General features: G+C 45.9%; 1 protein-coding gene across 1 annotated transcript in view; it reads right to left on the reverse strand.

Annotated features, from left to right (window-relative positions):
• The window catches only part of LOC8031232, a 92,242-nt gene extending 85,828 nt beyond the window's left edge, over window positions 1–6,414 (reverse strand). Inside the window, exon 1 of the mRNA XM_002404738.5 lies at window positions 6,104–6,414. Within this exon, the coding sequence (XP_002404782.4) occupies window positions 6,104–6,206 (103 nt within the window). The 5' untranslated portion in view covers window positions 6,207–6,414. The remainder of the gene's footprint in view (window positions 1–6,103) is intronic.
• Between the last annotated feature and the right edge of the window lie 18,131 nt (window positions 6,415–24,545).

A 24,545-nucleotide genomic window follows, 5' to 3' on the forward strand; every position in this document is an offset into this window, starting at 1 on the left:
CGTACGATTGGTTCACAAGATCTAAGGCGATTTAAGATCCTGAATAATAATAATAAAAAAAAAAAACTTCAGAATAGCGGCTGGTATATGTCGGATGCACGAAAACTGCGAAAAGAATATCTTTCGCTTTATCGTTCTCAGGTCAAAGTTGTTAATTTTGTTCTGTGAATTCAGCTACTGAATTATGTTCACTATTTGAATTAAATGTGTATTTTGAGCTTTATGTTTATACATTACCTAAGCTAGCAAATAACGACTCCTAATATTATGCAATCCGACTCTGCTTACGGGAGAACTTCGACTCAAACAAAAAACTGGGTCAATTAAAAAAAAAAAAAGAAAAAAAACAACTTAGCGAATATTTTCATGCATCTAGGAAATAAATTTTTAGATACGTTGGATTGTCTACTTTTACGTGAAGCAAGCCCGTGCCATGATCGACGTTCTATGGAATATTTCATTTATTTCATTTATTTACCTCGAGGACCCGTTTCAGGGTATTACAGAAGGCACTGTTGAAACACACAAAGGAAGAAAAACTTGGTATGTTTGATTAAAAAATACAATCTAGAGCGTCTAGAGTCATGAACATTAGAACCTTTGTAGGAGCTAATGTTTATTGTAACTCTGGGTTTCAATGATACAAGCTCCACAACTCCGCGTGCTATTACCTATTACAGTATACGCAAGCGCGGCACTGGATCAAGTCCTATATCCCCGATGGAGCTCGAATCGGGCAAGCGGTGTAAGATTTGGTTACAGCGTAATACATCATACATAGAGCAACCTGCAGAGACTGCCCGAGGTGTGTTCTTTTCCTCGTATGACGGTTACATTGGTCATGTAAAAACTGCCTGCAGACATGATCGAAGCGCATGTATGAAGCAAACACTCTTCGAACATGATTGAGGCTTCTCCGCCCATAGTTCTCTCCTCATGTCTTCAGCGAACGGCGTGTATTTTGCATGAAGTATATGAGCGGTACGTGTAACTGCGGCCTAAAAGGGCAGAGCGCGACGCAATGTGCGCGAACACACATTTCACCGCCTTTCGCTGCAGAAACACTGCCATAACTGCTAACTAGTAAAATGAGTGCTTGTAAAGCCTTATAGTTTGTATGATACGATAATTGATAACAAACTAGTATTAGACAAACGTGAAATATGGTACCTTTTCGGGTTTTGGAAGATATACAACACGACTTCTGTGAGTTTGGTGAAAGAGTATTCTGCCTTGAAAACTACGAGGTTTTCAATGTAGAAGCCTCGTGGATCGTCAATTTCTAAGCCTTAAATTTGTTGATCAATATACATTTGAGAGTAACTCAGCCCCGATACTGCATTGTGCAGGTAAGCAGAAGACGACATGTACGGGAAAAATCTCAAGTTGAGACTTCTCTCGTCTCCAACGGTCTCAAAAAGTCTCAAATGAAAACTCAGATTGAGACTCCTAGTGTATGCGTTGCCCTTTGCTTACCTGCCGCCTCGGGGTTGTGTTATGTGTCTAATCTACACCAGCTCGTTCGCGCCCCGACTTTCTGTTCATAAATGATCGGGTAGTTGCGTGCTGATCCGTATACAAGAGCTCGGCACGCATCTCAGAGCGTGTGCGGGCGTCCTGCTCAGGTGTGCTGCGATGGTGTGTTTGTGAAAGGAAGGACAGGAGAACAATGAAGCGAGAGTCCATCGGAACGACCGACGCGACATCCGGCGGAGGTCCTGGCGAACCGTGAACGGTCGGCGTTTCTCCCCGGGCAACCCCTCATCAGTGACGGTCCCGGGTCATTGCCCACTTGCCATACGAAACAAGCAAAAGACACCGCGTGCAAGAAGAGGTACTCGGAAGCCGGTCTACAATTTCACTAATGCAGTCCACACGCGGAAAAAGGAAATAAAAAAGAAATCTGAATAAACGCTACGTGTTGCGTCTTTTTTCCAGTGCGATGAACCCCCGAGAGAGTTTGAATGAATTTTACGACGCTGATGGATTGCTTTTGAATTTGATGAGGCGCGACTGATCGGCATATATATGTACATACTCATGTGTTTGTTTGTTTGTTTGTTTGTTCGGATCACACTGCAGGCACCGCGGTCTACACTAGGAGGGTAAAGATAGAACGCATCGATGCAGTACCTTACACGGGAATGGCTCAAACACACGCATGAAAAACAAACAATTCCAACACGAAAATGGAAACACTCACACAAAAAAATCATTTCTTGGCGGTTTTGAAAGAAAAGAAAATGAAGGTAAATACTGCCCGTAAATTGAAAATAAAGTTTAGTTAAAAGCATCGTAAGGATTCGTGTACAATAAAAATCTGCTAAGCGCGGTCTGTTTTAAAACGAATAATGTGGAAGTATTTTCCCAAGTATCAAATTTTCGTGCCATTTTCGATTCGCTTTTTGCACGTGTGTTCCAGCGTTAAGAAACTTAAATCTTAACATAAGCTTAGCGTAGAGAACCTTAACATAAAAATGTTTCGACAACATAAACCTACAAAATACTTGATTGCTAAAAAAATATATATGTAATTTTAGAAATTATGTTAAACGTCCCATGATATAGAAGGAAAAATGTTGACTGGAAAATTACATTTAAACAAAAGGGTTCGTCCATTCATTTTTTCTAATCTGATATGATTCGTACATGAACGAATATTCAAAACCGCCCACCATGTAAATTCAGGTGGCTAAAAATATCCATGACGGTGCCGCGAATAGAGAGTTTTAGGAAACCGTTTTTGCACATGCGATACAGTACGATCGGCTCTCCAGTACGCACTACGCTTGCGCGAGCCTTTTGCGGTAGCATACGCGCAGTGCGTACCAGAGGGCCCATCGCATGTGCAAAAACGGTTTTCTTGAACTCTCTAATACCTTGCGTCTGACCATTCTAAAGCGAGTGGAGCAACATTTTCAAGAAAGGTATAGAAAATCAGTTTCCCTATTGCTGCCCTCCTGTGGCTGCAGGCGGATATAAAGTTGTTTCATAAGTAAGGTAAGGAAGTCGGAGTTGTCAGGTAGAGTTAGTGTCTATGTTATTTAGGAATAAAGCCCATAAACGCCGTGCGGGACCTGATGGTCGTGTGTGTCAGCCGAATAAGTGTCATGTTTAGATGCCACTTAAGAAATCAGGGCTCTAATTAATTAGTGCCGGCTTATGGGAAGCGCCGAAATTATTTTCAGCGATTTGCCAATAGATCCATGCAAGATTTTTTTTTTAGTACTCTATTTACAGATTGGCAGAGTTTACGTGCATTTGCAAAGAGAGTGACTTGATTGGCTTCCGGATAAAATTCCTGGCTGAGCATAAATATGTTAAGGCCTAAGCGTCAGGTGTACTTTACGCCTAATCATATGCTTTTTTCTATGGCGCTTTTTGTTTATATTTTCATTGTTCGCTTATTGTGTTTTTCAGATAGCGCAAGAAATAGCGCAAGAAATAAAAGACATTCTTGAAAGTAATTAGGAAGACACGTCTGCCATGTACAATGAACCACCTGAAGCTGATATCTACCTGTATGCATACTGGACGGATGAATATTCTGGCTCATTGATCGACAACAGGAGCGGAGGGCATCTGAGAGCCGGCACTGAAACCCTGCTGGCAGATGGACGTAGAATTGGTGTGAATAAGGCCGATGACGCAAAAAAGGACGAAATAAACTAGGTTGTTCAACATGTTGTTCTGAGATTCAGGAACAGGAGACCCGCCTGAAGACGCCACGCACTCGTCGAGGGACGGCTGGCGATGTGTTCTTTCCTAGCACGCACAAGTCTCCTTTTTTTTTTTTTAACGATGCTGTTGTAGCGTTGTAGGCAGAGGAAACGATGATACATGAATTGCCTTTGAATTTTCCAGATCGTGACGTAACTGCTCATAAAATGAAGTGACTTTTAGGGGTATGGATGCTGAAGGTATACAACAAACCTTCCGGGAAATAATGTAACTGGACAGTGGTGATGACATTCGCAATGCGATGATGGCCAACGCTATACGTAGCGACAAGTTCGTTGACATGGTGACATTTTTGCATTATGCTAATAATGCAAACTTGAAAAAAAGTTGACTAGCTGGGAAAGCTACCTTAGATGGATTTTCTGAAGGCTAGATTTGCTCAACACTTCAAAGCCGTGCGCCAGCTCAACTACGACGACAATTGAATGCTTCGCTCGCCACGGCTGCAAGCAGTTCGGAAATTCGCAGAAAATATAATGATGGCCAATAACTCCTTGGCTTACAAATGGGCTATGATTATGAGTATTGGATCCACCACCTATCAATTGAATGTTTGGAGGGAGGTGGCACAAAACTACCTTATGCAGTCTCACAACAACCCTAAAGGGGCAGGCAGACCATGCACCTCATTAGCAGACGGCCGTGTCCTCGCTGGCTTACGCTTTGGTTAACTCGCGCTCTTAGTAGCTGTTTCTGTTCCTGGGAATAAGAGGCGGCGGTATGCAGCAGACAACAGCAGCAGTGTCGTGCGCATGCAGGGAACAAAGTACACTGTCGCTTTCTGTGTTTATGTTTCAACACTATCATGCGTATTAACTAACCCTTTGTCTCTTTAAAAAAATATTTTAATTGTAACGTGTAAAATAGAAGTTTTATCAAATTTCTCAATTTTGCTGTAGACCAAAAGCCTAGCGTGACAATATGGTCACGCTAGGCTATCTCTGTCACAGATCAAATTAATCTCCATCATATTGTTATTAAATACCAATTCTCCCAGATTTAATACAAAAATACTTAATGTTGCTTGGGAAATAAAAAAAAAGATCAGTCGTTAATGGGCCATTTTATTTTCAACGAAATAAAGATACCAAATGCAAAGTCTGCGACCACATTCAACATATTTGCTATCACCGCGCGGCGTTCCCTGGGTACAGTGAACCGTTTTTAACCAATTATTGGTACTAACTTTATTCAAGAAGTTGGCCGCCTTTCGGAGTAGTACCTTTGTTTCTTGAACATGTTCATATTTCGGTTCAGTTAATATTGCGCTAAATGAAACTGTATATACGTCAATTATTTCGGTAATTTTTTTTTTATCAGTGTTATGTAGCCCCACGCTGATTGATGACTGATTTTCCACCGTCACTTCTTTTTATGCCTAAAAATCTATTTTTTTAAACCTTTTTTCAACTTTTATTATATAGTTGGTGTGCTACAGTTCTTGCTCATTGTTCCACCCAGCTTGCCGACGCGTAATATTGTCTAGAAAAAAAAACAAATACACGAGATGCGTTTTACTCTTGAACCTCGAAAATTCGGCAGGTAGGTATGTAATCCCAAAACAAAAATAAGCAACATAATTACGGATGAAACGTATGACTCTGATACCGCATATGCACAACATGTATGTCTGCTTTTCTATAGATTCGATTTGTTATAGTGCACAATCGTCAGCTGTCTTACTATAAATAAAATATCTACATTTCGCTTTAGTCTTGGGTAGACATATCTTTGCATCAACAAGGAGTGCTTACACTGCGAGACACCGACACAGGCACGTATGAACAACTCTGATTCGATCCAACATGTTGTACTCCTGAAGACAGAGTTACCGCACCCGCCCATTTTGTCCAGGGTTCATACAATTTCCATCCTCCAAATAAAGAACTCAAAGCTTACGAATATATACCTGTGAGTATGAATGCCTTTCTTTTTGTTTAGCAAAGCCAACACTATCAAAGCAGTGGCTTCCGTGTGTAATCTTTCTTGTGTCCCTCGTCTATTCTAGCGCTGTTTTGCACTTTTTTTTAACATGCACCTACTGGTTAATTTTAATGCCTTGCTTCAACACCATGCCGCGGGCACTCCGCACGCTGCACCGTCAGACCCCGGAATCACAGTGCTCTCCTCGTGGCGGAAGCACACGCAAGCCGACCTCAAGCACAACAGCGACGACACTTCTCCGTGACCGTGTCTCCGATCCAATCGCATCTGCAATCGGACACTGCCCCAGAAGCCGAGACCCGCAAGAGACGGCATCCCCGTTCTTGTCACCCTGGCCTTGGCTCGCCGAAGAGCGACCGCGACCTCCGCTATCTCCCGGCTCCCCGAAGGCGGACCCGAGAAGAGGAAACCTGCTCACCGGAGGAGCTTCTGCCGCTGCTGCCTCCGTCGCTGGCACTGGCCCGCTGCCACAGGAAGACCGCGGCCAGCGCCGGAACGACGACCACTCCTATAATCCTCATGGTCGGCGGGGACGGCAGCCCTCGAGGCTCGACGACGAAGGCTTGCGGCGCGACGTGGGCCCCGACGTCGTCAACCAGGACGCTGGTGGAGGAGACGGCGCCATGGGACGGGGACCCGTCCGCTCTTGCGTTACGGCGACGGGATGAGGTCCTCCCGGCGCAGCAAGACGGAAGGAGGGACTTGACCGCACTGCCTGCCGCGGCGGCCTCTGACGCTTCGGCATTCCAAACAGGTTTTCCTGCTGCCGAAAGAAGGCGAGGGATGTGGCGGCTTCTCTGGAGCGAGTTGGGGGTCTCTCTCGTCTCTCCCCCTCCCCTGGGCTGCTCCTGGGCAGGGCAGGTCTGGTGTGCGGTTCCTCTTGCCCCGGCGGCGGCGGCAGTACGTACTCAGTTCGCGGCGAAGAGACGAGCTCCCGGCGGTCGTTGCGGTGGCCCTGCTGGGCTGGGGTGAGGGACCAGGCGAGCCGCCTCCCTTCTGGAGCATTCCGGGACTCGCCACGAAGACGTGCTTTAGGGGAAACGTTCCAACTGGTTCCACCTCGTGTGCGGGGCGGTAACTGAAGCCAGGGAGAGAGTACGAGCGGAAGTCTGAATGAGTCATCTCTGGAGAAGTCGGGGATTCGGCTGCTCTGTCTTGTCTTATCCACCCTCCTCAACTTCTCCCAGGGCGGCAGGTATTCAAAAACCTCCCCCCCCCCCCCCCCACACACACACACCTCGCAGAAATTCGTTGCAACCCCCAGATTGACCATCCTTGATAAACCCCTGGAGCGGTGCCTTTTGGCGAGTTGATATTTCGACACCATCCCTCAATCCCTCCATTGTTGCCTACCAATGAATAACAAGGAACAACGACACCAGTGGTGAAATGCACTTATTTGTCAGTTTGTTCCTGTCGGTTTATATATATATATATATGTATTCCATTGCGTAGAAAGCGATCTTATATATCCGCCTTGTGTAATCAAACAACGCTATTGAATGCCGAGATAATTATATCCACCGCACATGCTAACTAGAATACATATTTTCAGTGTAAAATTATTTCAATAATTATCATAGCATGCATCCCATGCTCCGCAAAATGAGTGTACACATTTTTTTTTAACTTTGCACTTGGCAAAATTTTTATGAAAGGACCAAAATGCGCATTGTGCATCCACTCCCATATATATTTTTTTTTTTATCAAGGCGTGTGAACATTCAATATAAGCGCACAATGAATCTGAACATTTTTGGCAATATTGGAGTTTGACGCTAGCCGGAAACTCTAATCTGGATAATTGGCTAAAAAGTGAGCGAGGAATTCGGTAGCCGTGATTGGCCGGCACCGCGCATGACTTCGGCGCCGTTTAATCACGACGGTCGAATTCCTGGCCGACGTTTTGGCCAAGTGTCCAAATTAGAGCCCCCGGCTAGCCTCAAGCTAGAGTTTTGGAAGCCCAACTCTATCACGTCATCACATTTTCCTTAAAATCCCAAACGAGGCAGACACATGCACGACAAAAGGGCCGGCCCGTCATATAAATCTGATCACATTGAAATACATGTCATTGGCTCCCGAAACACCCGGTGTGCTACCGGCGCACAGGCAGTGTTATATTTTTTAACGCGCCGGTTTTGTTATACATGTGCCTCGCCATTAGCTCAGGATGATTTGCGCGTTTTGTTCGGACCACATTTGCTGGAGACGTGAGCTCGGAGCGTAGCCAAGTGGCCCCCTTGCACGAGAACGGCCGCAGCCGTGCGCGTTCCAAAAGAAAGCTCGCACAGAGAAAAACCGTAGAGTTATTGCAATAAACGCTAGAGGCTCAGCTGGCGCTAGTGTGCTGCATTTTGAAGCAGACGGCAAGCAGTCTAAATCCGATTTCCGGGAATGTATTCCTACGGAAAAACGCAAATGCGTTTTCTCTTCTCCGTCGATTATGAGAGCAAATATTGCTTAGTGTTATGAGAGAATAAAAAAGTTTAAGACGTTTTACAATCAGATGTACGAAAATATGTGTCGGAATGAGCGTTTTTCCTTGGTATTCATGGCGTCGAACACTGCGCTAAAATAGCTCAATACACATGTATAATACGTGTTGACGTCAGACTGCTATTATAGGGCACACATTTACGCATATAGTCAATGCTATGAAGCACACCGAGTGAATCAGCTTGAAAAAACACTAATATTATGCTAATAGATGCCAAATCAAACAATCAAAACAGACGACAAGCACGAAGCGTGGAGTTATGGAACGAAGAACACGTCCCTCACAGAAGAAAAGGTGTATTATTACACCCTTTGTGTCCCACATTATACATCCCAAAATTTCAGTTCGACGTACAGCGCACTGACGTCGGTCTGACGGTACTAAATTTTACGAGAGGCTTGATAGCCGTGTGGTATAACTTATTAAAATTGCCGATGCAAATGTTACAGACTAAAAAAAAACAAAAAAAAAAATCGTTTTTTTTTTGTTTTATTGCAAAACCTCGGTGTTTTCTTTTCGCGGTTTTTGATGCGTATATTCGCAATTTAATAAGTTCTATTACACCGTTACCAGGCCCCTTGTAAGATTTGGGGCCGTCTGTTCGATTATAGTGCACTGTACGCCGATTTTAACTTTTGGGGTGCATTTTACGAAACACAAAATTGTAAGGTGATACCTTTTTTTTCTTTTCAGTGTGAATTAGTAACAAATTGGGCATGAATAATCATTGATGGTTTGTTTTGATAGTTTTGATAGCTTGTATTCAATGATTGATAGCTTGTATTGACATTTAATAGTATCTATTGACATATCATGTTGTACAACATGGACCCGGGACTCAATTCTTGCTAAGTTAAACATCGCTCAGTAACCAAAAACAATCATTAACTAAATAAATTACACTTTTATAATGTGAATAAAGCTACATATAGTACCCGTTACGAGTAAAGAAATTACGCTGATTTTTATTATTCCCTTGCGAAGAGAAAAATATCACGAGTGTACGTTTTCCCTTAGGAATACGCGGGAAGGCTGGAAAAGTATAACTGTTTGCTGTCTGCTTCAATTTGCAACCGGAAGTCCCGTAGACACTAGCGCCAGCTGAGCCTCTAGCGTTTATTGTAATGACTCTATGAGAAAAACAAGCGAAGGGCCATGGATGTCAATTTCACGATATTGAAAAACGCCTCGGTGTATCGAAGCGCCATCGCACACGATTTCATGCACTGATGTACAGGTCTGGAAGGCTATCCCACCGCCATATGTTGGTTCAGAATCTTACTAACCAGGAGTGGGGTTGTACCTTAACATAGGTCCTTTTGTAATCGGCGAATCAACCAGCGCTTGTGAATCGCGAGCACATGCCACGCACGGAGAATAGCAAACTTCTTCGCCACTGGCCATAAAGGTCCCCTGACTAAAGGTACCTCTATGATCGTGTGAATGTGGTGTAAGACTACAGGAATCTGCATACACCAGCTCTTCGTTGTTTGATGTAGCAGAATGCTTGACCACTCAAAATAGAATAATAAAATCAAGTCGTGATAGGAGGTGCCGGCCAGCATAGGCGTGCGCACAGGGGGGGCAGGGGGGGGGGGGGGGGGGCGGCCGCCCCCTCTAATCATCTAGGGGGGGGGGGGGGGGGGCGCAAAGTTGGCCCGACTCGAGGCGCGACGGCGCCGGCGGTATAGGCCTCCTGCGCTGAAGCTTTGAACAGACTGTAGCGCCCTCATTTTGGGTAGTACAAGCTCACCTGATTGAGCATAGCCCTACTTATGGCACGTTGGTCGAGCTTTTTTAATTCTATGTGGTGCTAAAGAGCGAAAAAAACAACTTCGAACGCCAGAAATCGGCCAAACTCAACGTTGCAAGAGAATCGAAAGTGCTGAATTCATGACACCACCGCTAGGGCACGCGTCTCTTACCTCTGGGTGGTGACGTCAGAACACCTGTGTCGCGACGCTTTAATTTTTTTTTTTTTTCGTTTTGATGTCTACTTTGGAACGCGTGAAACGGCATCTCTTGGCTCACGCTCTCAGCATCTAAGCTTTGACGGCGTTCGAATTTTTGTTCTGTCTTTGCATTTTCATCGTGATCTCGCGCTCCGCACCAGAGCCGCTTCTGCATGCTTGACAGTTTGAGAGGCTAAAATTTGTACTACCCAAAACAAGTACTAACAAGTCTTATTCGCAGCACCCTCTGGGCAGCGCAGGAAGCCCATGGTTTCTTTTTCGACGGCATAAAACACCGACGCTAAAATTCCCTCCCTCTAGTGCGCGCAACGAAAAAAACAACCATAAAAACACGCCGCGACGCAGTCAGTCATCAAACAGTTCGCGACAAAATCGCGTAGAATTTTGCTTTAGACTATTCACGATTGGTGAAAAGTGCTATACCTCCCACGTGCTACAGATTTTCAGTAATCTAGTCATAAAATATTTTTACCACCACATAACATATCCATTAGTTTGTATGATGTTTGTTGAGCATGACATAATGCGCGCGTGTTATCTTGTTGTTTCTATTACATGTTTCTATCAAGCGCCAGAAAGTATAAGATTATCAACTGTACATTTGGATGCTCAGAAGAAAACAAAATGCAATGTCATAGCGTTTATCTTCAATAATTAGTAAATATTGTAACTTGCTGTTTCGCGTATTTTTATTCTGCGGTATATTCTCGTGCTTTTAAGCGTTGCTATTACGTTGTGTATTGGGTGGCGTTTTTCGTCCTCTGCATGAACGTTGCAGACGCCATATGACAGCTTTCGCCATGTGTAGGTGCACCCATGCGTTTGCCCTGTATGTATACTATATTTTCCATACAAGCAGAGTCACGTTGAGGCAGTATTTTTAAACAGTGTGCTGTTATAGATGGCATATGTGTCGTCTCTTTCTCTGGTTTAGAAAGAATAAAAAAAAATTTTGTATGCGCGTTGTGTCACTGACGCCTCAGCTGCGCAGGGACTGCCTTTCTTTGCGGACGTTTCACAAGAAAGTGAAACCTACTGCTTAATAATATTTTGCATATGTTACAATTCAATATTGTTGAAATAAACGTTTTATAACTATATCTCGCCTCAGCACTACCATATGAGCGTAAGGACATCAGTGGGAGTGCGTTGATAGAAATCGGGGGGAAGGGGGGGGGGGGGGGGGGGCGGCCGGCGGGGGCGTTCTGGGGAAACCTCGCCCCCCCCCCCCCCCCCCCCCCCCATGAAAAATTCTGCGCACGCCTATGCCGGCCAGCAGTGACATCCCACCACAAAGTTCTCCACAACTTAATGTGGCTACAGCTTCGCAATATGACATTTAGGTAGCACTATCAGCGCCGACGAAATTCGAGAAACTGTGTCCTAAATTCAACTCACTAAATGAACCTCATGACCGATGAACAGTCTATCATCCACATAAATACGGCAGTATCAGCGTCAGTATCGAATATGATATCCCGTGCTCTTGTGCGAGGGTGTACGTCGGCCAGCCTGGCCGCTGTATTAGTGTATGGCTACGAGAATACAACCTTTCTCTGCAATCGTCCCCATCAGGACACTTAGGCATACACGCCAGAGACTGCAACTGTACCCCTATGTTTGACCAAACTGAAGTCCTCAATCGCTTTCAAAGCAAAAGAGCCAGAGAGCTCTATGAGGCAAAAACCATCATAGATCAAGGAGACGCGTGCATTAGCACACTCTAAACGCTCATTCACACTGCCCGATTTTCTTACGCTAAGTTACGTTACGAAATATTACGTTGAAGTCATCGGAACATCTGTGCTCCATATTAGGCGAGGCTACCAGTTCAAGGAGAAGGCATGACACGCGACATTCGCGACACGAATGTTTCGGTGACTTATACGTAACGCAACTTAACGTAAAAAAATGGGGCAGTGTGAATGAGCCTTAACACTATCCGAGAAAGAGATGCGGTACCTCAACTTTTTTTTCTTAATCTGGCCTCTTTTATTTATCTCTTCTTTTTCCTTCTTTTTTAAGTCAATTAAAGTCCTCTCCATTCTTTTTTTTTTTTTTTACGCAAGCGTATTATTTAGTTTAGCAATGCCTTTTCAACCTAACATTCTTTATCTTGAACGTAGTTACAGTTGCGCACAAAAGGACAGGAACAGAGAAGAGGAAACGTAGACGACAGACAAGCGCACACTCACAGCTTATGTATTGACGAAAGAGGAAAAGATAGAGGTACAGAACGCGGAATCAGCTCGAGCGTTGGCCACACAGGCACGAGAGACCACAGGTTCGAGAGCCCGCAAGCTTGAGGGGGACACCTAAAGTTGCCCACACGAAAAAGACTTTACGTGTCTTTACATGTAACTTTACGTGTTCCCCTCAAGCTTGCGGGCTCTCGAACCCCACTGGAGCAAGCTCCCTTTCACAGCTCCGCCTGCGACGTGGGCTCAGTGGCGGTCACGAGAACTAGCAGCGCTGCAGTCGAGTCTTGCTTCCGGATTGTCTAGCCCGCCAAGTTCGAATAGCAACACTTGAGCTTGGGCGAGTTGTTGATTCATACTAACACTTCACAGGGGGGATCGGTGGCCGAGTGGTCTAGCGCACACCAGCTCGGAGCACGTGGAGCGAAAGCTCGCGCTGCAGAACCCACCCCTGCCCGTTTCGATCTGGATGAGCATCGTACCGGCTAGTGCCTAGTACCGGCGTGTGGTCGTATATCACTACTGCGTGGTACACGTTAAAGACCCCAGGCTAGCGGTTGTACTGCACTGGCTAAATTGCTCATCTACAGCTGGGACACTCGTCGACCGTTGAGGCAGACCAAGTTCTAGGCTGTATAAACATACACATAAATCAATTTTTTTAACACTTCACAGCGCAAGAAAACAAACGCACAGAATAATAAGTTTCAAACACTCAACGAAAGAACACTCACAATGCGCTGACTCTGATCTCTGTGGTGTATTACACTTATTCATCATCTTTTTTTTTTTTTTTTTTTGCTTTTATACACATGGAAGTAAAAAAAAAAAAAAAAAAGAAAGAAAAGAAAAGAAAAGGAAGCTCTCAACGCAGTGGTAGCAGACAACGCGCGAGACAGGGAAGCAAGATCCGACTGCAGCGCCGCTAGTTCTCGTGACCACCACCTGGGCCACTCGCCTCTGCAGGCGAGAATGCTCGAACTTGTGGTCTCTCGTGCCTGTGTGACCAACGCTCGAGCTGATTCTGCGTTCTGTACCTCTATCTTTTCTTCTTTCGTCAATGCATAAGTTGTGAGTGTACGCTTGTCTGTCGTCTACGTGTTCCTCTTTCTGTCCCTGCCCGTTGTGCGTAACTGTAACTATGTTCAAGGGGGGATCGGTGGCCGAGTGGGCTACCTCAGAGCCCTATGTGTAGAGAGCTTGGCCATTCGTTGGAAGTATAGAAGACAAATGAGGAGGTTCCATTGGCCGAAAGCGGGCTGGGCGTGTTCCAGTCTTCAGAAATTCGAATGTGGCCAACCAAAAGCCGGAAATAATACCCTGGCAGTGGTTGCGAGAAATAAACTTGATAAGTGCGTCGGGAGTAACTTTCGGTGACTGAAAATATGGTGCACGTGATGTTTCCATCACGGTCATCCAAAATCATAGTGGAAGAGTGCGACTAGCGAAACGATCGACATAATTCGTACGCCAAGCACCGAGGCGGCCTGGAATCTGCTGTACGAGCGGTCACACTCTGTTCGAGCAAAACAGAGTTGAGCGGCGCATTCTCTTCTTACGTCTTTCTGTGTGATCATGATCGAAACATTAAGTGCACCCTATTTTCAGCCACAAAGGGTTACTACACTCTTACGCGCTTATCAAAACTACATACGAACATATACGTTTGATTAACCCATCTTTCTCGCTCCCATAGATAGGGGATTTTTTTAGGCTTCTGGTTGACCCAAAAGAGCATGCCGAGCCCACTTTCTGCGTCTGGTGCACGCCCTGGCTCTGCCCGCGCCTCCATCGACCAAACTCTCTTTATACAAGGCTCTGGGATAGCGCACACCAGCTCGGGAGCACGTGGAGCGAAAGCTCGCGCTGCAGGACCCAAAGCTCCTGCCCGTTTCGATCTGGATGAGCATCGTACCGGCGTGCGATCGTGTATCACTACCGCATGATGCGCCTTAAGTCAAAGACCCATAGGTCCTACTGCACTGGCTAAACTTTTCATCCACAGTGGGGGTAACAATGTCGCCATGTCCTAGCAGACTCCTGCTTCATAAACAAGTAACAACAAATTTTTTGTCCTGATCTTACGTTCGGCTTGCCCTTGTCCGTTTCGCTAATGATTTTCGCAATGTCTATTCGATTAGCCCAACAGTTAAGTTTGATCTAGTTTACGCTAGGCAGCGACAACCTTGTCTTCGGCCCTGGATACATCGCTAGACGTCCGTGTCTATACTTCATTTCAGCTTAAGTCCAGACCACCGTGGTCAAGACGCAGCCAACGCTATGAGCGAAACGGGCCACTCAAGCAGCGTTAAAAGCGCAAGCCACTGGGCTGTTTTATTTGTGATTGGTTCAGCGATAATAGAACACGTACAGAAACATGACAAACGCCATGATGGTACGTTTTGCAGCTGTCTGATTGGTTCCATCAGCACGTAGCGTGGGCTGCGTGGACTTAAGGTGAAACGAACTATAGACCCCTGCCTTCGGGTCAGGAGCAAACCCGTCAACCTTTAGGGCAATGATGAATCCCTTCCTCTGGTTGTTTGAAGTAGGTAAATTCTCCCCAATTCCTCAAGTTTCCACATGGAGATAACGGACCTTGCTCGTGAAATACGCTCAGTGTCAGAAAGATGCAAGTCTCCACTCTTTGGTTATCTTGAACATACGAAAATCAATATCAGGGGATGTATAGGCACTCAGACATTTTTTTTCGTAGCTGTTTTTCGCCAATTTGTTCAAGAGATAAAAAAAGCCTTCGTGCTGAACTAGTCACTTGGTGTTTAATGTTCGACTAATTCTGTTCATACGAAGGCGATGGACGATTTTGAATAGTCTTGCGGCTCCGGAACAATATAAGCGATATAGCTGCAAAATTCGTCATGACGGCTGTGTATAAACATTTTTGCAAAAAAGTGTAGTCAGCGAAAGATTTGCGAAATTGGAAACCTTATATAATTCCAAAGGTTAAGGAACAACGTTCTGAAATCCATGAGAACAAGATATCTAAGACGTTGTTATTTGACAGCTCGCCGAAAAGTTGATTTATCTCAGTTATTTTGGAGACCTACGAATGTGTGTATTGTCTCCGTTGAAAGGAAGCAGCATAACCACAGCTTTTATAACCCCGAGAGAACGAAACATGATATGAAGTGGTCGTCTGAAAAGATCAAGGACTTAAACAATGGCTGAACTAATCTCCATTCCAACAACGCTCTTCCTTACCGTTTTTTTTTTTTTTTGCTTCGAAACAAATTGCTCGTTTTAGTATATTCCGAACAGAGCTGTGTCTACTCGTCATGGCAGAGTAGCACACTAAATAGGAGAAAAACAATTAAGACATCTAAAATAAACGATCAAATCAAGGTTTTTTGATAATATTGAAATGCGTTCTTTTCTTGTGGTTGAGGCACCGTTCGAAAATTAGCCCCGACCTCAGATCACGCTACCCCAAATGCTTCTATTGTCGAATTCAGAAATGCCTTTTTATGTCGTATCTCATGCCACTTTAATTACCTGACCTCGGCAATTAAGCACGACCACGTACTGTGTGCTCTGTGGCGTTTACGCACAAGCCTGATCCAGTTCTTTTAGACAATGGCAAGCCTGGGACCTGCTCCATTTACAAACTGATATTATTCAAGCTGCAAGATACAAACAGGTTCTCTGAATGAGACAGATTTCTCGGTCTGCCAACGCCATCCTCCTTCTCCATCTTCATTGACTGATAAATCGTTGCTCCAAAAGCAAGTTGCTGAAGGGATGAAAGTATTCAAACATTTCGGTGGACGCAATGCGCAAGGCTTTAATTATCGGTTCACCGTTCGGTTTGCGCCAGTTTCAGGACTGCACACGAAGGTATCGGAACCCCAGTATAGTTGGCTGTATTGTCCTTAAACAGTTGTGTTGGAAAGTCGTACCTTCCCAACCTCGGTGAGCTCTTTCAGTATTTGTAAAATACAGTTACTAAATAACTAAATTGTGGTTCGCATATTTTGAGAAATAGTTTTGCACTGTTATCGTACTTGTTACGCTAGCACCCGTGCCGTTAATCCCTTCCAATGTAATTGTTTTTAATTGAAACTGTATAAGTATTGACAGTTTCGTCGCGTCCTTTGATTATATCTTTCCGTCCTTCAATGAAATTGCGAGTGCACTTCATCTTATCAAATTTCATGGGACCGAAGCACCACATAGCAAAGGTTTTCCTTTATAAATTTTTGCCGTGCTGCAATTTGTGAGAGTGCCCATGGAGGTGTCAAAGATAAAATCCGGCGTGGATATTGTGTCAGTGCAAGATCTACTTCTCTCCTCCTCTGCCTGTGAATGCATCGGAGAAACACATCATCATAAGGCTCTATGTAAAAGCGCGACAAATTATCTTTCAGTGCTTATATCTTAAGGCCCGTTCACACTCTTGCGACCGAGTACGACTGAGAGAGACGAGATCTCTTAAAACTTCTTAAATGTTTTCAGAATGACGGAACACACTGGCATTGTGGCGCCATCTATGCGGTGACCCTGGAACTGCATTTCACAAGAGCGAAGGTTTTGCGGGATTTCCGAGGTCAAATGTGCGAAATACCCATAGAAAGGCTCGTTTATAACACTGACAAAAGTTTTTCGAGCAAAGAAAGAAAGGATGATGCGCGAGAAATAAAAAAATATGCCGGACCGCCGAGTTTACACTGCTTCCCAATAGATGGCGCCAGTGTGTTCTCCGGTTTAAAGGGGCCCTGCAATCATATTTAAGCGTCTACCTTTTTGCGGTTTCCACGTCTCTTGGCGTTCGGGCAAGCCAGCGGGCACGGAGAGAGTAACTAAATATCACTGCGTCATATTTTAACGGGACGACGCGGAAACCTCCTCCACCGACAGGGGCGACCCGCGTTGCCGAAAGCGCGCAAAATGTGACGTCTTTGGTCCTGGGCTTACTACTGGTCAGAGCCGCTAAAAGCTTCTTTTTAGTCGAAATACAAAATATAAGTGGCGCGAACCGTCTCAGTTATTTACAAAAGTAGTTTTTGTTCAGTATTTTAGATCAGAAAAGAAACAAATGCAGTTTATAAAGTACGGCAACAAGAAATGACCCGTCGACATAACCGCCACCAAGCGGCGGAAAAGGCGGCGCATACTAGAAAGGAGTAGTGGGATTTGGCGCCGACACGGAAAGGTCCCAGATGTACGCGGCGGCGCTGCGGTCGTATGAGAAGTAGGATCCGACCGGCTACGAGCGTTCCGAAGGCCTTCGGCGAGAAGCTTTGTCTTTCGGTTTGGCCGTTTCGCGGTATGGCAGCGCAAAGTAGCTCCCATTTTGAACTGATCTTTACCCCATGTTTGCTGTCGTTTGTGGCCAATGAAGTGTCATGCCGAATTAGTATTTAATCGCGCAGCAAATGCAATGAGAGCCGCTCTGGCTGCCCGCTGCATACAGCATATCCAGGACACGCTTTGATGGCGCCCTCTCGCGCCGTCGACACGGAGCGCGGCAGCCGTGAGGCCGTGAGCGCTTGACGAGCTCACTACTTCTCCTCTCGTTCACGGCCACTCTAAAGCAACCAAGGACGTCATGAGGGAGGTTATTTTTTGCTTGTTTTTTGTAACTTTAATTTGCCTATAACTTTTAAAATAAAGGGAATTTCGAGAAAAGAAAAGCTTCACTAAGCTACTACGGTCAGTGCGCTCAGGTTCGGTGTAAATTAAAAATTAGTAAAAAAGTCATTGCAGGGCCCCTTTAAGAAGTTTTAAGGAACCCAGGTTTAAGAGGTCGCGAGAGTGTGAACGGGCCTTTAACCTAATCCAGCTTTTTTTTTTTTTTTTTTTTTTTTCTAGGCACTTGGAAGCTTGTTTTTTGGGACTTCCTGAAATTTCGAGGGGCTAATCATAGTTACCTTACGTAGGGTTACAGTTTTCTACTGCCACCAAATAAAATAAATTAGTAAACACTAATCTACCAGTCCCTCCCCCAGTTGGGAATGGTCCCGTGGCACCAACGGCGGTCTTTCCGAAGAAGAGATTTAAGCATGACATAGGCGGAATGTTTTACATTTCTCGTGGAGGGGTTCGAGTTCCCAATCTTCTATGTAACCAATGCCTATGGTTGTACCGCTGTCGTAATTAGCCCATGTGTTAGGTACGGATACTTGGTCCAGGATCACGTAGGAGCCGGCTTACCACCAGCCGTAGACCGTAGAACCAATGTAGTAGCTGCTGTGCCAATTATCTGAATCCGCCATTGTTTGGGCCCGCACTCAATAGCAATGTATACAAGGGTTGCGTCATTATTGGGCGTGAACTCGCCTCAGCTGTCGTATCGAGAAGGAGTGCGCTCAGCTAGGACTCGGATCCAATCAAGCGCTTCGTGAAAATGCCAACCGCCAATGTTGCTTGATGGGGTTTTGAAAAGTGTTTGTTGGCTGCCCAGCGTGTAATTAGTTCACGCTGCTTGTCCGTTTTGTTTTTACCGAGAGAACAGCTCTAACGGTAAGTCTTTGCATCATTGATCTCGTATGAGACTTGTGGGAACCCATCGTGTTCCTTCCCCCCGCATCGTGCGCTGCTGACGCCATATGGCGATAACATCGAAGGGGCGTCGCCGAAGTGGACAATCTCGTGCCCACAGTGGCGCTGCCTGAGGATGACGAGGCTACAAAAGGGACGAAGAGACGACGGTTAGGGCTCTCGTCTGCTAGGGACGAATGAAAACGGCTGCCTGGCTTCTGGACCGCGCGGGGCTTGGATTGCCGCCGCTATCCGGCGACTTGCCGGAGCTGCGGCCCCCCATGGAAGACGACTGCCTGGCTTCTGGACCAAGGGCCTTTGATTGCCGCCGCAAGCCGGTGACCTTCCCGCCACTTCCCGCAGCCCCTGGATGACGGTGCCCGTCGAAACCAATGCGGCCACTTGCCTGGAACCACCGCTTCTCATGGACGGCGTTTGCGCGCCTCCAGACCATCGGGAAGCCGACCCATGACGACGTTGGCGCGCTGCCCGCCGGACACTGACGTGAGGCTTGCCTCGTAACCATTATGTTGGGTTAATAATCCGTTAACCTAGAGCGTGTGTCGTGTCCACCGTTTCCACGTCTCGGGAGGATTTTTCTCTTACTGGTCCTTAGGAGGTAAATTTTAAATCTTTCGCGGGGGGGGGGGGGGGGGGGGGGGAGGAGACTTTTTCTCCGTAGTCGCTGCGTATGAACCACGAGGCAATGAGAGAAAGCAATGTTAAATGCGGTGGAGCCCTCAGAACTCTTATAAACATGGGTATTTGCTGCTAAAAGAAGTGGGTTCCGGCTTCATTAGAAACTGACAAATATGCCAATGCTGCTTCAATATCCCACTCACAGTTTCGAGAAATAATATTAATAATAACCTTCTACAGCTGTTCACAGACCGAACTAAGGGTTTTGCAAAGAGTCGCCACGGAGTTGTCTGTCCATCTGTTCGAAGTCGGCTGCTTTTACTGTACAAGTAAAGTTGGAATTTTCTAATTGCCGCTTATTGTTCCATTGTCTTCGTACACACTACGTGGTGACATTTTCTGAATATGAAGGGGTCGATGCCACCTCCTCCGGCTGTTGTACCGGCCGTCGGGCGAGGCGGCCGAAAGAATGAGAATTCTTTGCTTATTTCCACATTTTTGTCACCACAAATTGTAATTTTGTGTCTCAGCACGAGAAGCTCCCATCTTGCACTCGCGCACCAGAAGCGCCAGAAGCTCTCCCAGCGCACTCACGCGAGCGTGGCGCTTCCTCGTGACCATCGCACCGACTGCCGATAATCCAGCAGTTGTTCGCGCGCACAATAGATGGCGGCACTGCCGGCTGCATTGCCGGCGGGCCATTCATTATGTTTTCTTATTCACTTATTTCCTTCAAGAAGCGGGCATCTTGATCTGCCTGATACACAGCGGGCAGAATTGAGACCATCTTATACTCTCTGATTCCAACAGCATTGCGTGAGTTTATTATTTTTTTATTTTTTAGCCAAAGCGAGAGCACAGGTGGGCTGTAACCCAGGAGCGAGGGGAAGAAAGATACTAAGGACACAAAGCTCCAAAGTCTGGCTGTGGTTGTGGTGATGGTGACAATAGGCTGTGGTGACAATTATTATTTTTTCTTTAGTTTCATTTTGATTTCACGTAGTCGGTTATAAGGATTTGGTGAATTTGATTGAAGTGCCAGCACATTAACTGCACAAATTGTCTCACTAAAATCATTCGATTTCCTCTAGGTGAGCCAAATCATATGCCGTACCTTCCGGGCTATAGTCTTCGGACTATACATGATCAAAAGTTAAAATTTCTAGCTGTGTAAACTATCTCCGCGTGCGGACTATATAAGAATTTTGTTTTTCAAGATTGTTGATTGTGACGAGACGTGACAAATTTGTGAATGAAAGAGTATGTTATTGATGATTTATGTATATTACAAGTCTCTTTGTGAGCTAAGGAAGCAGACATCTGCCAAGGTGTGCCGTCCATGAAAACATTTTCGTCTCGACTAAGCACTAGGTGTAAACTATGCACCGGTTGCGGACTATGCACCGGGTGCTGGCTATCTAAGAAAAAACGTTTGTTTTCGGCTTAAATTAGCTTTTGCGGACAATACACCGGGTGCGGACTATAACCCGGAAAATACGGTATATCGCACATTTTGAAATTATCCCGCTTATTCTATTTTACGGACTACAGCCCGCAGTCTATGCACGTTTAAAAGTTTTACGCTGTGCAGACCATTCTAAAGGTTCCTCAAATACTAAATATACTAGATTTTTTTTTTTTAATATGGTTTGTTATTAGTGCGGTTTGTCGTCCAGTGAGGTTGGGTAAAAAATCCCGCTGTTTCAGACTGCATATATTATCAAGCTAAAACTGTCAGTGGGTTGCTTTCACCCTCGATGCACCGGCGGGTGACGGGCAAAGCGAAAAGTGTGAATCAAGCCCGATATTGATGGCACGAAAAAATACCCACCCCTTAAATATGTGACCGTGTTTTTTTCTTCTGAGCAGTTTTTGTTTTTCGTATTTTAACCACTGTCGCGATGTTTTCGATATAAAGTGTTTCCACTAATTTTTGCTTCCGTTAAAACGATACAAATCGCAAGAAAGAATAAGAACTCCGGCGATACATATTTACATTTGTATTGGGCTTGAGTTGAGCCAGTTGGTGCACGATGATGAGGATAGCTTGAACTTAAGAAAGAAAAAAAAATCCAGTGACACATTTGTATTGTCTGATTAGTCCCAAGGCAGTGATAGATTTGTCGGGGAACTAACGGCTTCTAATTTTACCGGACACGGACAAACGAAGCGCCTTTGCTCAGTTTGGGACAAAGTCCGACCGCAGCACGACGCTACCGGCGTTACAATCTGACGGAGGCAATCAAGTTGCGCCAAAAGTGGAGCGTCGCGGTGCTCGTCGTCTTTGTGCGTATCCACAGATAAAAATAAATCGCCAACTGAATACCCTGTGATCCTGCGCTTCTATTTTTTCTTTTCTTTTTAAGGCGAAAGCCCTATATGTGTCATTACGCGAAAAGGCGGCGTCGGCGTTGTGCTCGAAAGATGGTCATAAACATACGCCATCAAGCACGCGCCACTCAAGGTCAAAGCGGACGCGCCTCAGAAATACAACAGAAAGAAAAGCGCAGCAACGCAGATGCCTCGTCACGAACGCCGTGATGCCGGTGGGGAGCCGCCGAGCATGCGCATTGGGGGAGCGTGATGTCACTGCCGTAGCGCCGTGTGCAAAAGGAAGACGGTGTGCGCCGCTTGTAGGAACGCGCTGCGTGTTTTAAATGTCTTCGGCATTTCTGTGTGTGTGTGTGCGTGCGTGCGTGCGTGCGTGTGTGTGTGCGTGCGTGCGTGTGTGTGTGTGTGTGCGCGTGTGTGCGTGCGTGCGCGTGCGCGCGCGCGCGCGTGTGTGTGTGTGCGCGTGTGTGCGTGTGTGTGTGTGTGTGTGTGTGTGTGTGTGTGTGTGTGTGTGTGTGTGTGTGTGTGTGTGTGTGTGTGTGTGTGTGTGTGTGTGTGTGTGTGTGTGATTGGTTTCGCGAGTAAGAAGCAAGCGGGCAAAAGACGACGGGTGGCGATGTACTTTTGGCGCTTCTTGCGGATGGTAGCGTTGAGCTGCGGGTGGACTTAATGTGAAACGGAGTAAGGAGCAACTTGAATTTCTGACGTCACGCCCCTGCGGTGGTGCTGCTGTCGTTACTGCGCATGCGCAGACACCTCGCGTCGGGTGAATCTGGTTTCTGCGCCCACACAGTGCCCACACCCGGTGTGGGCAAACGCGCCTTGTTTGTAAACAGTGTGTTCGTCGATTGTGCGGATTTTTTGAAGAATTATTACTGCTAATTTTCATTTCTGGATTTTCGTACGGTGCTTACAAGCGCAAAGGCACGCGTGCAACAAGTAACAAAAAAAAATAAAGCAATGGTGTTGTTGCATTAAAAGAATTACAACATTGCTGATACAAATGGGAGAGCGAGCTATAGCGTGGACCACGTGTTCGGGCAAACTGTTCCATTCCTTGACAAATTGCTTCAAATTCTGACATTTGAAGCAATTCTGGAATTTTCAGAATAATTTTCTACGGGTTAAACGGGTTCACCTGGTGTTTTGGGAGGAGGTATATATACGTCAGCTGCGGACTATACTTCGGAAAGTACAATAATTAATGTCCCCTTCTAATGAAAAAAAAACAAAAAAAAACAAGCATCCAGGACAGCACTTTAAGACAAAGTTATATTACGCGCGAAGATATGGAATCTCAGGGCGCAATATGAACGTCCCTCAGAAAAGTCGGGCACTACCATTATTCCTCGTTTCATCCAGCCTCCAGGACTAAACACGTTGTTCCTCAACAAACCACAAGACGCTCATGGGTAACACGCTAAGTTGCTGCAAAAATCGTCCGTTACTTCATAAACTACAATAGCGTCCGTGTAAAAGGTACTCCGTGCGGATCTCGACTGTTACAAACACTACACATAGCCAAGGAAGTAACGGCACCCTCACCCCCCACCCACTCTACACACACATACACATATACATACACACACACACATACGCACGCACGCGAACACACACACACACACACACACACACACACACACACACACACGCACGCACGCACACTCGTTTAGCGACCGTCCATAGCTTTGTACTTTTTAGTGCTACGCATCACGAATTGACAGTTTTAGAATAGCGTTGCTGGCTCTTGTGTACGCAGTACTCAATAGTATAGCGTACAACAAAAACGACATGCTCGGACCGATTTAGGCGTGCTTTCCGTTGCCGAGTGACCATCTCGCATGATCTTTTTGACTCAATTTGCCAGATCCGTAGAATTGCGCGTGCTCATAGCACCACCATGCTGCTCAAAAACAAATATTGGAAATAAAAACGTTTCTAATAATTTTATTTCAAATTAAGGCAAGCCGCAGCTGCCTGGCCAAGCCGGCCAAGCGCGCTTTTCCGCGGGGTACGAAGGCCGAGTACGAGTATACTAGCCGAACCCGATCACGGAGCCTCCGCCGATCGTCCCATGCAGAACGGCACCTTCTATCAATCCTATCACGGAACGAAATCTATGACCTACTAATGTCCAGTGCATAGCGACAACTTCGACGATTTCTCGAAGAGTCTTTCGTCCGTCGGCGATGGACTGCGCCAAAAAACTTAGCGTTGAGCAGATCGCAGCGTTCACGCACATTGCATGCGATCGGTGAATATATTCAGTGTGCACTCCTTGAGCTGCACGGCGATCTGATTCGACCCCGGTAGGTCCTGGAAAGAAATGCCGAGCTGAACACCACGCAATTTCACGTAACACTGAACTTCGCGAACACCACGTCGCCCACACAGCTGCGCCAGTCGAGGTAACCGCCATCTTGAAAGTGGTGCTCTCGCTATGACCGAGATCACTCGAGAGCTTCTCGCAAAGCCCGCTAGCCCGTAGCGCAAAATCCCCAGCGTTGCGTGCGCACAGAATACGATAGCCCTTTTATTGCGTTCTGCGGATGCGCGCTCCCGACCCGTCATTTCTTTGCGTACGCGAAGCTTTAGCGTACGACCCTCTAAAGCTGTCTAATGACGGCGTCTTCTCGCCTGTCAGGGTCCAGGCTTACCAAAATGAAAAAAGAAACGCAACGCTTCAAAGTAACAGGTCACCAACTAGAAAGATGATACTAC

Source organism: Ixodes scapularis, unplaced genomic scaffold (genome assembly GCF_016920785.2).
Source record: "Ixodes scapularis isolate PalLabHiFi unplaced genomic scaffold, ASM1692078v2 PGA_scaffold0__279_contigs__length_252992795, whole genome shotgun sequence".
Lineage (NCBI taxonomy): Eukaryota > Metazoa > Arthropoda > Arachnida > Ixodida > Ixodidae > Ixodes > Ixodes scapularis.